The sequence below is a fragment of the Tilletiaria anomala genome, assembly GCF_000711695.1.
Source record: "Tilletiaria anomala UBC 951 chromosome Unknown K437scaffold_10, whole genome shotgun sequence".
Taxonomy (NCBI): Eukaryota; Fungi; Basidiomycota; class Exobasidiomycetes; order Georgefischeriales; family Tilletiariaceae; genus Tilletiaria; species Tilletiaria anomala.
The window spans coordinates 107,945-124,204 of record NW_013547012.1 but is presented as its reverse complement, the minus strand read 5'-3'; the positions used below and the strand labels follow the sequence as shown (position 1 = coordinate 124,204).

Below are 16,260 nucleotides of genomic sequence, written 5' to 3'. Positions count from 1 at the left end.
AAAAGAAAGAAAGAAAACCAATCGAAGGAGAAGTCTTTGACTCGCGAGATGCGCGACAGCCTACACGAAGCGAGGCCTGGTATTCAGGCTGTGAGACTCTTCTTGCGAGTATCCTGGATGGCACTACAGGCTACAATAACCCACGGGCAAATAATGTCAAAGTCGGCATTACTGCAAGTAGCGGCAAACACTTGCCAGATACCTTTCGGCCCCAACAGGCAACTCAACCGCATCCCCCCCCAGTCTGCACTGAGCAGGCACAAGGCAAACAGTAGGCTCCATAATATCCAATATCCATAACCCATATGCTATAGCGGCTGGTCCTCCTGTTGTTGCTCGGTATCTGGCAAGGAACAGGGGTTTGTACTTGCGCCGCTGGATATGAGCATCATCATGTTGCAGTCCGAAGTCTGCTCTTCACCATCAATTCCTTCCCTGCGGATCGATCCGCGTGACAGTCCGTCGATCTAGAGCAATGGCGGCTCAAAGAACACGCTGTATTTGAACGCGACACACTGTCATCCTCGCCATGCCATTCATGGCCCGGTGGCTTGGCTTTTGCCCAATTGTCCTCCACTTCGCCTCGTATTTTTGTGCTGCACAGTCCTCACAGATTCCCTTACTGTCGGAGCCGTCCGTCGAGCAGTATCAGCGCCAGTTTCATGACTCTGCGACAACAATCCATCGCGCCGTGACGGAGGGCGGGGTATTACAAGGCTTGGAGTGCGGTGCATGCCAAGGAATCCTCTACGCCCTCAAGGGTCTCGCCGCGGTCGGCGGAGAAGACGCCGTGCAATCGGCTCTTCATGGTGTCTGCGACCTTTTCGATGTCTCGATTCCCGAAGTGTGTCGAGGCATTGCTGATCTGCAAGGGCCGCCACTAGCGTATATGGTCCAGAACATCGATCCAGACAGCGAACAGGGCAAATTGTTCTGCTACTCCGCCTTCAGCTTACAACTGTGCCCGAGGCCCGAGATAGCCGCTTACGAGGTCAAGTTCCCGAAGTCGAAACCTGACATCGTCATCAGGCCAAAAGGATCAGGTGAACTTGTCAACGTCGCTCATCTGAGCGACTACCACGTGGATTACCAGTACACCGCAGGGGGCGAAGCGCAGTGCGATACGTTCCTTTGCTGTCGCGGATTGAATGTGTCGTCAAGTACCGTGACTCGCGCAGCGGGCAAATGGGGAGACTACAACTGCGATGGCAACGAGCTCTTGACCTCGAACCTGATCAAGAGCATCCCAAAAGTCAGCGGACAGCCGCGCATGGCTATTTTGACCGGCGACATCGACCCTCACAACATCTGGTCCGATGATGTGAACTTTACCAGCACCAACATTGACCGTGCGTACACCGACCTTCATTCTCTATTTGACGCTCAAGGGGTCCCCCTTTACGCTGCCATCGGGAACCATGATGCGGGACCAGTGAACCAATATGTGGGTAGGGCTTCGAACCAAACAGGTGCCAGGCGTGCTGCTCATCCCACCACCCTGCAGGATCTACCGTCAGAGTTCAACCCGCCCATGATTACCTACCTATATAAGCTTCTCGCCAACAAGTGGAACGGTTGGATTCCGCAAAGTTCGCAAGAGAAAGTTGCCACGAATGGTCACGGCTCCTATTCGCTCGTCCTTGGTGACGCAGGGACGCTCCGCCTCATCTCACTGAACACGAACCTCGCGTACAGTCTGAACTTCTACCTGTATCCACGGACGAACGAGTCGGACCCGGCAGGTATCCTGGAATGGCTTGTCGACGAACTGCAAGCTGCCGAGGACAGCGGCCAGGCAGCATGGATTATCAGTCACGTTCCGACCGCCGGTGGCGATTCGCTGCAGGCCTTCTCCAACTACTTTCTCCAGATCGTCAGGCGCTACAGCGAAACGATCACCTTCATCGGCGCCGGGCATACCCACCGTGATGAATGTCCGTTCGGTGAGATTTGATTAGGAGAATTCGGAATGAGACTGATCCTCGTGCTCCTTCATCCCCTGCAGTCAATGTCTTCTACAATCGCACGTCGGACCCCAAGGAAGTGCAGAGAGCCGATGCAATCTCCTGGGCCGCTTGGGGTCCATCAGCGACGCCATACACGAATCTCAATCCCGGCTGGCGCGTCTACCGCGTCGACTCGGGCAGCTGGGAGATCATGGACAGCCTGACGTACATTGCCAATCTTGACCAAGCAGACTCATTTGACGCGAATGGCGGTCCGAACTGGCATCTGGAGTACTCAGCGCGCGAGTACGTCCCCAACTGGGCGCCAGACGCACCTTTGAACGCGACATTCTGGCACCAAGCAACGCTCAACTTCGAGCACAATTTAACGGCGTTCGATCGCTACTTTATGCATCGCTCCAAGTCGTCCGGCCTGGACGGTAGCTGCGCCGCTGGCGAGCAGTGCGCACATGATATTATCGCCAACTTGCGCACGAGCGAGTCGAGTTATTGGACCAAGGCCAGCAGCAATCATGGCCTCGTCACGCTCCAACGCCAAATCGATTCACGCGGCATCAACCCGCGCAGCGGACAGCATTGGCAGCAGTCGCTGTGCTCGCCACATGTAGCGTAGGATGCGAGTGATGCACTGCACTTGAGGCATTAACACCAAGATGTTGGGATCGGGAGAGCGGAGGAGAGGGGAATGCGCCTTCGGTATGTTCGAGCCACCTGTGTTTGCCCGATGGTTCCGCTGCAGACACCTGCTGCACCGATACAGCGCTTCTTGTTCGCGTGCAGTTCGCAACATCTCGCTTATTGCTCGCTGCCTCGTCGGCGATACGGGTTTCCGTAAGCGGCAACGGTGCGGATCGTGGTGGGGCATCTATGGCTGTGGTCTCGAACAAGCGGCGGTAGACGACAGAAGCCAACGGGGAAAGCGAAGGTGGGGTACACTGTGCACCTCCATAGGGTTGAGTCAAATTGCATGAGATCTGGGCAGATTGCGGTCACACCCGACTGAGCTGGTCTGAGATAAGAAATGCAAGATTGTCCTCATGGCTGCACATGGCAAATGTCGGGGCTATGTATGTGCCTCACAATGCACACACGCGTTCTGCCCCGGTCTGCCCTGCAGCCCCTACAATGGACTACAGCAGACAACAACCGATTTATTATCTTTGCCCCAGCCCATGCCAACCCGATATCTGCAAAAGGTGTGGCTTTGGGGCCCACACCGCCGCGGCCATGTAACAATGAACAAACTAATCGCGCCCCACTATTCCAGAGTGCGCCACTCTGCCCAGCAAGTGGCGCACTGCAGTGTCCAGGCAGCTGAAAACACATCGACTCGTAGACACTGCCCTGGCAGGCTCGCGAGCGCTTTGCTATTCTGGCTGCCTGGTTTGAGTGGGGATGGCACCAGTGGCCAGGAACCTTAACATGCAGACCGAGCAGGCTATAGGAAACCGCTCGGGGCTGCGAGAGTCGAGATTACATATTCGCTGCTCGCAAGTCCTAAAGAGTCCCGCCACGGCAGGCCCTGTCCCGCCGGCGTATCAATGAGGCTCCGAATATATGACGAGCACACAGCTCAGGTGCCTAATCATTGAGGCCCAAATTGGACTGGAGCCAGGCGGAGATCGGCGCCTGCGGTGGCACGGTCGGGTGCCGCAGGGTGCGGCTTTCCCCGCCTACACCACTGGGCTTTTCGGAGCCTCGCTTCAATCTTCTTGCCTGTCGCTACACTCTGCCCAACTGCAGCTCCGCCCTGCAGATGGACCAGGAAGAGGGACCTGGCTACAGGCAAGAAGCATGGAGCAATCTCTCCTGGTGCGCGGGTACGTACAATGTTGCCCTTTGGTATCTCTGGTTCGTGCGTTGCCGCACTGCTTGAGCTTCGTCTCTCCCCAGGCGTTTGCAGCCCGGCTCGCTGCTAAGTGCTCCCTGTGCCTTCTTCTGCCAGTTTGCTCCCTTCCTCTTGAGAGTTGCGCCTGCTGCGTGACCGTACGCCGCAAATGCGCCCAAAGCTGCCAAAGCCCCCACCAAACCTTGACACAATTGATATGACAAGTGAGAAGCTCTCTCTCCAACCCTGTGTATGTAGTCCGTGAGTCGCGAAAAGGTCCCATCCCCATGAACTGTGGAAGAAGACAGCTCTGCTTTCCCCGTCGGCGTGCCTGGATCCAGCGGGGGTTGTTATCACAGCATTATCTTGCATCAGAGTCTGAGTGGTCGCCTCTGGAGGCAGCGCTGTGTCACTGTATGTTGGGAGAATCTATGTACCGCCCGCCAGCAGCAGCGCAGGCAAGGCTTCCTATCAATTCCAGAAGCCAGCAAGCCCATACGCTCCCTCCGCATAGCGAGCACCACGTTGTCACTCGTCTATAAATAGCCTTGGCCTCATCCCCCTACCTGGGATCTCCCTCATTCCCCTTACCCCATTGCACCATCCTTGGTCACACGCCGTGCCTTTGCCAATCGCCTCCGGATTGTCCACCGTCCATCTGCCTCACCTCCTTTCTCCCCGACAGACCCGGCCCCTTTTGCCATCCCTGACCTGCTCCCTTCGTGCCCCACCCCATCCATATCCACCATGTCGCAGATGCGCGCCTCGGACGAGAAGTCCGACGAAAAGTACGCCAGCGATGGCACCACCCCAAAAGTTGACTTCAACGGGTACGACCCTGAGGCGACCGTATCGGTCGGCGCCACGAATGCATTCGACCAGCGCAACGGAGAGGAACTCAGTCGAAAGCTCAAGGCCCGACATATTGCCATGATCTCTATCGGTGGTGTTATCGGTACGTCTCCTTTTACACCTGCCTGCGAAGCAGAAATATTCAGACTTGCTAACTTCACGTCACCTTCGCTTCTTGTTGATCACAGGGACTGGTCTTTTCCTCGGATCAGGCGGTGCGCTCGCAAGAAGTGGGCCTCTCGCTCTCTGGCTCGGCTACATCGCCATGGGTACGATTTGCTTATCGGTAATGCTTTCGCTCGGTGAAATGGCCTCCTTCCTCCCCGTTCCCGGTGGGCACATCAAGCTCGCCGCCCGCTTTGTCGACCCTTCGTTCTCGGCTGTCATGGGTTGGAACTACTGGTATAACTGGTCAATGTGAGTCTGTTCTTTCGTGCCCGTCCGCGTCTGACTTGAGATCGACCAAGGGCTAATCAGCTCTATGTGTGCCGTTTCTTAGTGTGCTTCCTGCTGAACTGTCTGCCGCTGCGGTGCTAATCGGCTACTGGGCACCCGACATGAACCCAGCGATATGGGTCGCCATCCTGCTTGTTCTCGTCGTCGTCATCAACTTCCTCGGTGCCGGTGCATACGGTGAAGCAGAGTTCTGGTTCGCCTCAATCAAAGTCATCACCATCGTCGGCCTTATCATCCTCTCCTTCTTGATCGACGTTGGTGCCGTCGGCGACCGTCTCGGCTTCCGCTACTGGATCCACCCGGGCCCGTTTAATCAGTACAAAGGGGTTCCCGGCGCCTGGGGCCGCTTCCTCAGTTTCTGGGCTGTTCTCATCCAGGCCGCTTTTTCCTTCATCGGTAGCGAGATTGTCGCCATCGCAGCCGGTGAGGCCAAGAACCCGCGTCGCAACATTCCCCGTGCCATTAAGAGCGTTTACATTCGTATTCTTCTTTTGTGAGTCGACGTTTACTTCGCATGTCCAGAGTGTGTAATGTTCTGACAGTTCTTTCTACTCAGCTACATCGTCGGAACACTGGCCATCTCCGTCATTGTCCCTTACAACGATCCGCGCCTACTAGGCGGCTCTACTGTGCGTGCGTCTCCGTTTGTCATTGCCATTGACAATGCCAAGATCAAGGTTCTGCCGCACATCATCAACGCCGTACTTGTCACTTCTGCTACCTCGGCCGGCTCTTCGGACTTGTACACGTCGTCGCGTGCTCTATATGCTCTGGCGCTCTCTGGACAGGCACCCCGTATCTTTGCCCGCACCACCAAGTCTGGTCTACCGTACGTCTCCCTTGCCATCGGCACCGTCTGTGCCTTCCTCTCGTTCATGGTTGCCACGGAAAATGCGTACACGGTGTTCAACTACTTTGCCAACCTCACCGCCGTCGCCGGTCTTAGCACCTGGGCATGCATCTGCTTCACTTACCTCCGCTTCCACGCCGGCATGAAGGTCCAGGGCATCGACCGCTCCACGCTGCCGTTCAAATCGCCACTCCAGCCGTTCCTGGGTTGGTGGGGCCTCTGTTGGTCGATCACGTGCATCCTCTTCTCCGGCTTCAGTGTCTTCATGAAGGGTCACTGGGACGGCGCCACGTTCATCACCAACTACCTAACCGTCCCTCTTTTCCCGCTCATCTACTTCGGTTACAAGTTCGTCACGAAGTCCAAGGTCGTTCAACTTCATGAAATGGACTTTGTCACTGGCGTCAAGGAAATCGAAGCGGCCGAGGAGGAGGAGCTGCCACCGAGGAACTTTGTCGAGAAGTTCTGGCGCTCTCTCGTCTGAAGGGAGCCGCGCAGCTGGTCATCTAGTACATGTACGTATACTACATCCCTTTGGAGACAATGCCATGGGCTGTTTGCATGAAGCAATGAGCTAGTTCCTTACCGCATCTGCGCTTGTAAGGGAGCACTGTCGTTAGTCTTGTTTTTGCTTGCAGACCATGTCTGATCGAAAGCCGATCTTCCGTGAGGCATGAGATGGCGATCGGGTGGGAAGGCGGGTCAAGCCCACCCGGTCATGTCGGAAGCGTGAAGTATCAAGATGTGGTGGTCGCCGGGTGTTGGTGTCTGATTTGTACGAGCTATCGGCGAATGAAAATTGCTGGGTTAATGAAGCACGACGTCTCAAAATGGTCCATAGATACACTCAAGCTGCGTGTTCTATTGACGCAGTAACCTTGAAGAGCCGCGTACAAGCTTGCGTGGTATGCAACGCGATGGGCAACAGCGGTATGCTCAGTGGGTAAGAAGCGGGGTCGAGTGCGAATACTGTTCGCCGAAAAAACGGTGTTCGTTGAGATGGAGCGATGCGGGCGACATCGCTGGGCTGCTGCGCACATGATCGGACTAACTCTCCGAAGCCGCCGCCGAAAGGCACCGCAAGATGTCATCCGTCGCCTCTAACGCCCGTTGTGCGTCCGAGATCGGACGCACAACGGGCGTTAGCCCATTCTACTGTGGGCAGGCAACTATTCCGGGCCGGCGGAGCTGCCAAGAGGACAGGTACCACCCGATACGGTCCGCTCAGCGATGTATCCTCTGTGGAACGCAGACGTCAGACTTTCACTGGAACAGCATGTCTTGCGAGGTCGTTCGATGATCGAATCGTCTGCATTCACCCACGCAGAAGTCAACTCGCAGAGCCAGAATTCGGAAGCAGAGCGGTTCCCGAGCTTGGGAAAAGCATTGGACACGATCCGTGTCGATGACGTCCACCTACGATCAATACAGCGACTATCTATTCGCCAAGACGCCGGCAATCCAAGTCGTCAAAAGTTTCCTTCAGCGAATGCATAGCGTCTTCATTGAATTGTAATTTACGCTTGCACAACTTGGCCGTTCCAGCCAAGTCGTTCGAACAGAACAGGTATACTCATGGTGGCATGGAAGCCAATGCTAAAGTAAACGACGACTTTAGTGAGGACTGCAAGGGTGCGAGAGTCAGGCAGGGTCTGACGGACCTCACGTTTCAGCAAAGCCTTACTGCTACTCACCATCCGCATCATAATGCTTGACCGGATTCTTCTCTTTTTCTTGACGCCTTTGCTTGTCTTTGAGCCTAAGCGCCTCCGCGATCTTTTCGGCAATGGGGTCGACATACGTTGGAGAACCCGGTCGTGATTGTGTGATTGGCGCAGGAACGCCGCTCCCGTTCGCGGGTTTGTAGTCGACCCGCTTGCTGCCCGCATTGCGCTCGTGTAGCGGACCAGGACTGGATACCCTGGAGCTGCTGGGGCTAGAAATGGAAATAGATCCATTGCGCCGATATGCGCTGTCGGGGGAGAGTAATGATCTGCGCCGATCATCCCCCATCTCTGTGGTCGGCGTGAGCGTGTCTGGAAGGTCCAGGATGGATGGTACCGCCCGCAAGTTGGCCAGCGGAATCTTGTTGTATTCCGTGGCTGGCACGTAGTGTCGCCGGGGCAGAATCAAGCCGAAGGTTTCGTAGAAAAATCGAATGATCGGCGGTAAGATGATGTTACACATCGTCTTTGTCACGAGACGAGTAAGGATGACCAAGAATATACCTGTAAGAAAACAAAATTTTACATGAGCAAACGCTGATTCCGAGTGCTGCGTCCGACGCGCACCTGTTAGAACCATGAGGGTTGACGCAGCGACTCTGTTGCCAAGATCCTCGGAAGCTCGGTCGATGCTTATGACTGCGTTGATCTGTGCGAGCAGTACGTCGAGCGAGTCTTCCAGCTTGTCAGCCCACGAGTAACCGTTTGGTAGGAGGCGTATGACAGGCGTCGTGCGTGCTTGTGGGTACGTGTTCAACGGATGATCGTCGACCAGCATGACGCCTAGGTTAGCCGCGACCCAGCGCGAGACGGAAACACCCATAGCGACTGCGATGAATGCGATAGCGTCCTCAAAGCATGGGCAGTCATCCAATGGCTGAGGGTGTATTGACACCATCAGAAGGCCAATCGGAATAACCAAGAATGGGACTGACCAGTCACTACGGATCATGAATGCTTCGATTTTATCGAAACCTGCCCACTGTGCGAGAACGATGACGAGGCCGAGAAGGGATCCTGCAACGCAGTCGACGATGCTGTGCATACCCGAATAGATTCGGCCGTAAACAACGCTGCAGACGTAGTAGAGCAATCCGGCCTCCCAGAGATAACTGCTCCACACGCCACCGGTGAAAGCATCCCGTAATGTCCGTATCCAAAGGTAGACGTAGCATGCGATGCTGACAGCGTTTGTCGAGTGCGTCGAGGGAAAGCCGTACTCGAGATGATGTGTACCAATGGTCAGGCGAGTGACGGGAGGAGAGTATGGCCGTGGGACGCAGAGCCAGTCCTTAAGGGCCGAGGATAAGTAGACGCCAAATGCTAGTACATTGATAAGCCCACGGCCAAAGTAGGGACTACCGAGCCAGAATGTCATCGGAATGAAGATAAGGAAGAAGGAGTGCGTCCCTAGCATCGAGCTGTAAACGAAGTAGCGATCACGAAGCCGGCTTCGTAATTTGTCCTGTACCACATTTAGCATGGTGAGTACGGTCACAGTGATGGACAGCGCGGCCCCTCTATCGACATACCTGCTGCCATTTGAGAAGGGGCATTTCCTTGCGCAAGCTCCACATTAGCAGCCTGCGGATCATTGCGATAGGCTTCGACAAGTACCGATCGTAGACCTCATCTTCTAAGATGCCAATATCTGTTGCATTGTAGACCGACTTGCCCATGTCGTTGATGCTCTTTGCGGGCGAAAGCGGCGCATCTCTGGCTCTCTGAGCGATCTCTCCAAGCGATTGAGGCAGAGGTGATGTGCTGCGAGGTATCTGTAGCGTTGGAGAAGCTGGTCGCGACGAAGGTCCGATGCTCTCGAGGTCCGAGTCGGTGCCCGACCGTAAATGGAACTTGGCGCGACGATTGGCCATCGTGATGGCCAGCAGTAATGTGGTGAGGGGATCTGGCTCGGCGCCCAGCCTTGAATGTACGATTGATGTCCAAAGGTGCGCATGCTCCTGGAGACAAGTAATCCTGAAGGTGACAAGGACGCGTAGGTGATGCTGGTTCGGGCTCGGTTTCGCTCGGACGGAGTGAGGTTCAGCACAGAGCAACGCGACGGCTGGGGCGGGGGCTCCGCTGGGGCGCTGCGCCTGTGTTCATCACACGTCTGTTCACTACCGTGATTGATGACAATGAACCGTCATTCATCTCACGCGGGACAGATATTCTAAAAGACGACAGTGCATCTTCGGCATGGGCATCGTAGTCGCCTGAGCATTACAAGACGGGTCAGCACGGGCTCATGGACCTGAGGAGTTTGAGGCCGTGAAGAGGCCGTTGCGACCATGGCACTGCCATCGTTCAACGCGTTCCTGGCCTCATTCGCATTCTTCTTTTTCCTCCTTGGCGTGTCGCTCTTCGTCGGGTTCATCCAACTGGTCGAGGGGCACACGCGCCGAGTCGTCAGGACAAATCGCAAGCGGCGGAGACAGCTGCTCGCTCGCTTAGGCATCACGGAAAGCAAAGGCGGCGAGGACAGGCGGTTGATCATTGGCTTCTTCCACCCTTATTGGTGAGGAAATACAATGATACTCCGTTCAAATGGAACCTGTACTTACGCACTTACCCGCTGTTATACTGTAGCAATGCAGGCGGCGGTGGAGAGAGAGTCCTTTTCGAGGCTCTTGCCTATCACCTGCAGAATGACCCGAACGTCATCTGTGTGGTTTACACGGGCGACGTCGGTCCATTGCCCGACGTTAAACAGGTTCATGCACCGGCCGATGAGGCCGCGTTTGACGCGGCCTATAAAAGCCTGCGCAGCGAGACACAAGAAACAAGAGATTCTCCCAAGACGATCAAGCAGAACGCGGAAGCTCGCGAAGTTGGACGCGAGAAGAAAGTAACCAAGGAAGACATCATCTCCAAGGTCAAGTCACGCTTCGCAATTGAGCTGGACAGCGAGCGCCTTCTTTTCCTCCCACTGGACGCCAGGAAGTTCGTAGATGACAGTTATTGGAAGCACTTCACCCTCCTCGGCCAGAGCCTCGGCAGCGTGTTGCTTGCCTTTGAAGCGATGAGCGAGTTGATCCCTGATGTCTTTATCGGTACGCTATGATGACCGTGTGACAATTACAGTCTCCACTTCTCACTGACTGTGATATATGTGGCTACAGATACGATGGGCTACGCATTCACGTATCCAGCCGTACGACTCTTTTCCAAGAAGTTGCCGATCGGTACTTACACTCACTACCCAACCATCTCGTGCGTGTTTGACATGTACTCTGCACTTTGGCGCCTGGCTGATCCGGGCCTTTTCCCTGACGACAGCACCGACATGCTTCGACGTATCGAGAACCGTGAAGCGAGTCACACGAACAACACCACAACAGCGTCCTCCGCATGGCGGTCCGCTTTGAAGCTGCGCTATTATCGCACCTTTGCATGGATCTACTCGTGGGCTCTGCGCCGTGCAAGCCGCGTAGTGGCCAACGGTACGTGGACGCGCAATCACCTCGACCAGCTGATGAATGCTGGACTGCCTCGGAACTCGCACAAGAGGCGAAGAGTGGAGGTCGTCTACCCGCCATGCGACACGGAAGGTCTTGCTACCTTCCCTCTCGACAATGCTCGAGTAGGATTCGTCAGCTTGGCGCAATTCAGGCCTGAGAAGGAGCATGCAACGCAGCTGCGATTTCTCCGTGCGCTCCTCGACCGCCATCCCGACGTGGTCGCTAAGCATGGCAAGCAAGATCTGAAGATGACCATGATGGGCAGCTGCAGGAACGAAGGCGACGAGGCGCGAATAGAGATGCTCAAGGCGCTTGTCAAGCGCCTACACCTTGAGGAGTACGTGGAATTCGTCGTGAATGCACCGTGGTCGGAAGTCATCCAACGTCTCTCTACGGCAAGCATCGGTATCAGCACTATGGTCGATGAACACTTTGGCATGAATGTCGTCGAGTTCATGGTGCGCATCCTCTCCAGCACTCGCGTTGATATCTAGCTGATGAGCTTTCCTCCCCACTCGCACGTGCTATCTCTACAGGCTGCAGGGCTGATCACACTGTCGCACGCATCCGCTGGACCCTTGCTAGACATTTCCGTGCCGAACGCCTCGGGCGAGCGGACCGGCTACCACGCGCTGACGCCGGACGACTTTGCTGATCGCGCCGCGGAGATCTTGCGTCTGCGGGAGGGAGAGGCACTGTCGATCCGCAAACGGGCGCGGGCTCGGGCGCAGAACATATTCGGGGCACAAAGCTTCCGTGACAGTTGGTGTAATCATCTCTGGTTGCCATTAGTCGGATCACTCGGCGGTGGAAGCCAGGGCGCTCAAGCCGCGGGTCTCCTGCCATCAGAAGCAGAGAGCAGGAAGGACAAGTGATGTATCTTTCAGACTATACATCATCCGCTCATTAAAACCAGGGGTCATCGGAAAATGGGAAGAGGTAGCGAGGAGGACGCCGAGACAGCTGTGTCCAAATGCCAGTCAGACTGGTTCGTTACATCCATGTGTGCGAGAGACAAACGTTGTGGGAGTAGCGAGATCTTCCAAAAGCGAAACTTAGAACCCGCTGTTCTGCGCCTTGGCCGCTTCATTGGCAGCGTACGTCTGAACACCGAGAAGGGCTGCAATGCCGGCGACAGTGGCAGCGATTGTGCCTCTGTCAGTGTGCCTGATCTCGTCGCGCTTGGTGTACGCGTATACCGCGCCGGCGCCGAGCAGCACGAGGTTGACCGAGGCGAGCGTCGAGGCCCAGTATTCCGGGTTCGACGAGAAGGTAGACCAGAATTGCGTGGCCTCTTTCTTGGCGTCCAAAGCAGCGCGGGAGGCACTGTGACGTTGGTGTCGAGTGGATGGATGCAAGATGGTCAGCATGTGCCTCGTGCTTATTTACACTCAGAGCAAAACCCAACCCGAGGTGGGGTCTGGGTCAGTTCAGCACGTACGCCTTCTCAAAGTTTTTGGCGCCCTTCTTGATTTCGTCGCCGATCTCGTTGGCCTTCTTTTCTGCGCGGTGGGCCGCGTTCTCAGCGTCGCGCTGGAGCTCCTGGCGCTTTTCGTCGGCCCGGCTGGCGGCGTCATCGATCTGCTGCGAGGTGGAGGTGGACATGCTGCATAGGTTGGTGCTGAGTGGCACGACTGTGAGCTTGGGGGAGTCGACGTCGACAGGTCTTTTTTCGGGTATCAGGTTGAAATGATGTTGTAAAGTGCAAGGTGAAGATGGACAGAGCCCAATAAGCATGTAATGGCGGTGAAAGACGAAACGGTGGCCCAGAGGGTATGGTGTGGGGGACGAGGCTGATGTGCAGAGGCGCGATCGATGACGCAAGGCGGACAGAGCGCCGGAGACTGTAATGCGGCCGGTGGTGCAGGCATGCAGTGTGATGAGCCAAGTGCAGGGGCGGAAGCAAACAGGTGGGCACCACGCGTACAAAGTGTCACAACAGTGACAGAACGGCAGAGCACGGCAGCGGCGTAGCAAAAGCGAGCGGGGCGGAAAGTAGCAGTTGTCAGTAGCGTCGCAGCCCGAGAGGAAAGAGGCGGGGAGAGAGACATTAGAATTATCGGGACAGGTAATCGTCACCAAAGCGCGTCCTTCCGAGGAGGATCGACCCATTGTAAGAAGGCTTGGGTCGAGCTCGACAGTGACCCGTTTGAGCTGCGGCATGCTGACCTGCTGCTGTTCGTAGCAGTCACGTGAGGACAAGCGGCCTCGTTCACCTTGAATCGGGCTGCTTGCTGGGGTGTGTTCGACTGCCCGCTTCCACCCCGTTTCCTACTTTTTGTCCGCGCCAGGCCCGCAGACGACCCGCACGATGCGGACTGACGTTGAGGCACATTCGTTTGCCTGAGGAAAACCCAAACATTGGTGTACCGATGGTGCACCATCCGCACCAATAAGATCTTTGCCGGAGCACTAGCCAAAGCTGTGCTGTCCGCAATCCAGCCTGATGCGGACAATCAGCCAAACCGGCACGATATGAATCGTAGGGTTATCGACGATGTCGGCGCGGACAATGGGAAGAGCAAAGGACTGCACTGACTAGCCTGTGTTGTCTCCGCCGACGAATCCAGAAGTGAAAAAGCGGACGCGGACAGCCGCACGAACACGCCCCGGATGGCTTGCCTCAATCCAGTAAAGTTGGGTCCGGCAGTGGCTGCTCGGACGGCGAAGAGGCATCGGCGACTGAGGCGTAGGACAGTTTCAGACGATTCAGCAGAGTACTAGTTAGCTTCTTCCAAGTGAGTACTGCGTTGCCCGCGGGCCAGAGAGATATGTACACGATGACTGTGATTGCTATGGACGAGTCGCTGAAGCGCGGGGCGATACAGAACGGCTTGCGGAGTGAGGACGCGATGTAAATGTGATTGATGCAGAAGAGGAAAACGTATGCCCTGGAGCCTGGTGGAAGTGGTCGGTTTCGTGCGTTGAAAAGAACGGGCACGGGAATGTGATTGATTGACCGCGGTTCTGGTCCAAAACGAGCAAGGTGGGGTCCCGCTGGGCGCGGCGCTGCCCGGTGCAAGTCATTTTCGCCCTTGCTAGATTGGAAGGCGCATGATGTCATTCTGTCACATTTAGTTGTCCTGCCTCATGTCATTTGTGAGGGGGTTTTTCCCCGCGGTTGCAAATTGCAACAAAAGAAAGAATGATTGAGAGTGGAGGCCCGAAGACGGAACTCGCTATGGTTTCTTCAACCCTACTTCTGTTATGCGTAGGCTTTCTGCTTCTTACGTCCGGACTCCGCCGCCTCTTTATCCCAAAGGTCCTAACATCGCGCCGTTGACCTTGAAGGTCAACGTGTTGACAACGCAATACGTCAACCTCTTTCAAAAAGGTCAATCGACGAAGGGAAGAAAAGCCTCCAGTACTCTGCAGAAAGGCGTAGTTGGTCCTCCTTCAACTCATCCCGGCTTGGAGAGGCGCATTGCGAACTGCACGACCGCCCGTCACTCACTAGTCGGAGAGCGTTCCTTCAAAGGCAGATTGCGCGCAGCATGTGCCGCTTGCTCGTCTTTAAAGGAACCGAGCCGATCCAGATCTCGCATCTCGTCACGAAGCCGGCGCACAGCATCATCAACCAAGCCTTCGATGCGCGGCTACGTCTAGACGCCACGCGGTCCGTCAATGGCGATGGCTTTGGTGTCGGCTGGTATGACGCGGCCATGGCGCCGTCCGCCCTAGTGGCAGCGTCTGCTGCCTCTGGCGCCGGGCAGTCTTCCTCACTGGGGCGCCACGAGGACTCGGCTACTTCAGCTAGCAAAGGGAATACCACCCGCAACATACCTTCTGAGCAAGAAGAGGTAGGGTCAAGAGAGTACGATTACAACACCCACCCGTACGCGCCGTGCATCTTCACCAGCGTCACGCCCGCGTGGAACAACGCGAATTTACATCGGCTCGCGGACAAGATTCAGAGCCCTCTGATCTTTGCGCATGTCAGAGCTTCTACCGCTGGTGCACTAAGCGAGACCAATTGTCATCCTTGGCGGTACGGGCGTTTAATGTGGTGAGCACACCGTTCGCATAGGTCTGCGTGTTCGCTTCACCAATCTCTCAATGCCCGAAATCACCTTATAATGCTGGTACAGGATGCACAATGGCCAGATCTCGTCCTTCTCACGCGTCAAGCGGCGCCTCCTTGCGGCTTTGCCCGAGGAGCTCTTCCTCTATCCACAGGGCCACACAGACTCGGAGCTGGCATTCTGCGTCTTCCTCTCGCACCTGCGTGATCCACTGCGATGTGGCACCTTTGCTTGGCGAGAATTGCGCGAGGCCATGCTGGCCACTATCGCGGACTTCAATGCTTGGGCCAAAGAAGCTGGCGTACAGGAGCCAAGCTTGATGAATTTCGTCGTCAGCGATGGTGAGAGCGTCGTCTGCACGCGCTACGTCTCGAGTCGGACTGAGGAAGCTGCAAGCCTCTACTTTTCTTCCGGTACCTCTTTTTACGAGGATAAGGAAGAAAGCAGCGCGGATACCAGCAGCGATCCTGATGGCTTGTCCGCTGCGACAACAGAGGTCAAGAACGTCCCCGGCCTACCGCCGCCTCGCGGGCCGGGACGGTACAGGATGGTCAAGGCCGACAAGCGCGAGAAGATCATTGTCGTTGCCTCCGAACCTCTGACATTCGAGAAAGCTGACTGGATCCAGATACCGACCAACACACTTGTCGCCATCACTCCCAGGATGAATGTCCTGCAACAGCCCATCGAGGATGAGTTTGCCACTGTCAAAGGGGACCAGGACGGTGCGACAAAGCGCAACACGGAGTTTGCGATCAAGGCTGGTTATCAGATCAATGTGCCTGTAGGTCACGCCGCTGCGACGAGGCAGAGAGCAGAGCAGGCGCCGCTCAGCCCGCTTAACGGCACGCAGCAACAGCAACAGCAGGCGTGGACCACAAGTCCAAGTCCCAGCCCCGGCGCAGGCATGAACAAGTTCCCGGAGCACAGCCCGCCTATGCGAAGTAGTGCCGGAAGTTACAACTCAGGGCCCTCGCACCTCTCGCTGCAGTCGCCGACGAAGAGCCACGCTGCTGCCGCGACAGACTTGGCAAGCAGCGCGGTAGCGGCTGACGCGCTCGTCTCCAGGCTGCGTTCCAAGGCTAAATCTTCTGGCTCCA

The 16,260-nt window shown here is 56.1% G+C and overlaps 6 protein-coding genes across 6 annotated transcripts; 4 read left to right on the top strand and 2 right to left on the bottom strand.

The window, feature by feature from the left end:
• Positions 1-162: 162 nt before the first annotated feature.
• K437DRAFT_243653 (sphingomyelin phosphodiesterase) lies at positions 163-2,926 on the top strand. Its single transcript, XM_013389831.1, has 3 exons — positions 163-1,444; positions 1,505-1,934; positions 2,006-2,926. The coding sequence occupies exons 1-3, from the start codon at positions 530-532 to the stop codon at positions 2,578-2,580; spliced, it is 1,920 nt and encodes a 639-aa protein (XP_013245285.1). The 5' UTR covers positions 163-529; the 3' UTR covers positions 2,581-2,926.
• A 1,429-nt stretch (positions 2,927-4,355) lies between these two features.
• Positions 4,356-6,699, top strand: K437DRAFT_5911 (amino acid permease). Its single transcript, XM_013389790.1, has 4 exons — positions 4,356-4,750; positions 4,836-5,064; positions 5,147-5,596; positions 5,660-6,699. The coding sequence occupies exons 1-4, from the start codon at positions 4,543-4,545 to the stop codon at positions 6,435-6,437; spliced, it is 1,665 nt and encodes a 554-aa protein (XP_013245244.1). The 5' UTR covers positions 4,356-4,542; the 3' UTR covers positions 6,438-6,699.
• Positions 6,700-7,470: 771 nt separating this feature from the next.
• Positions 7,471-9,356, bottom strand: K437DRAFT_277576 (PAP2-domain-containing protein; the record flags this gene model as incomplete). Its single annotated transcript, XM_013389830.1, has 4 exons — positions 7,471-7,577; positions 7,648-8,181; positions 8,380-9,142; positions 9,210-9,356. 4 exons carry the CDS (start codon positions 9,354-9,356, stop codon positions 7,471-7,473), a joined length of 1,551 nt encoding a protein of 516 aa, XP_013245284.1.
• Positions 9,357-9,840: 484 nt separating this feature from the next.
• K437DRAFT_254209 (glycosyltransferase family 4 protein) lies at positions 9,841-12,054 on the top strand. Its single transcript, XM_013389829.1, has 5 exons — positions 9,841-10,195; positions 10,267-10,730; positions 10,800-10,890; positions 10,957-11,596; positions 11,675-12,054. The coding sequence occupies exons 1-5, from the start codon at positions 9,969-9,971 to the stop codon at positions 12,011-12,013; spliced, it is 1,761 nt and encodes a 586-aa protein (XP_013245283.1). The 5' UTR covers positions 9,841-9,968; the 3' UTR covers positions 12,014-12,054.
• A 139-nt stretch (positions 12,055-12,193) lies between these two features.
• On the bottom strand, positions 12,194-12,743 carry K437DRAFT_266620 (uncharacterized protein; the record flags this gene model as incomplete). Its single annotated transcript, XM_013389828.1, has 2 exons — positions 12,194-12,464; positions 12,580-12,743. The coding sequence occupies 2 exons, from the start codon at positions 12,741-12,743 to the stop codon at positions 12,194-12,196; spliced, it is 435 nt and encodes a 144-aa protein (XP_013245282.1).
• Positions 12,744-14,632: 1,889 nt separating this feature from the next.
• K437DRAFT_215289 (N-terminal nucleophile aminohydrolase) lies at positions 14,633-15,929 on the top strand (the record flags this gene model as incomplete). Its single annotated transcript, XM_013389827.1, has 3 exons — positions 14,633-14,808; positions 14,950-15,144; positions 15,227-15,929. Coding segments are annotated over 3 exons (1,074 nt in total), but the record flags the coding sequence as incomplete, so codon positions are not given.
• Positions 15,930-16,260: the final 331 nt, after the last annotated feature.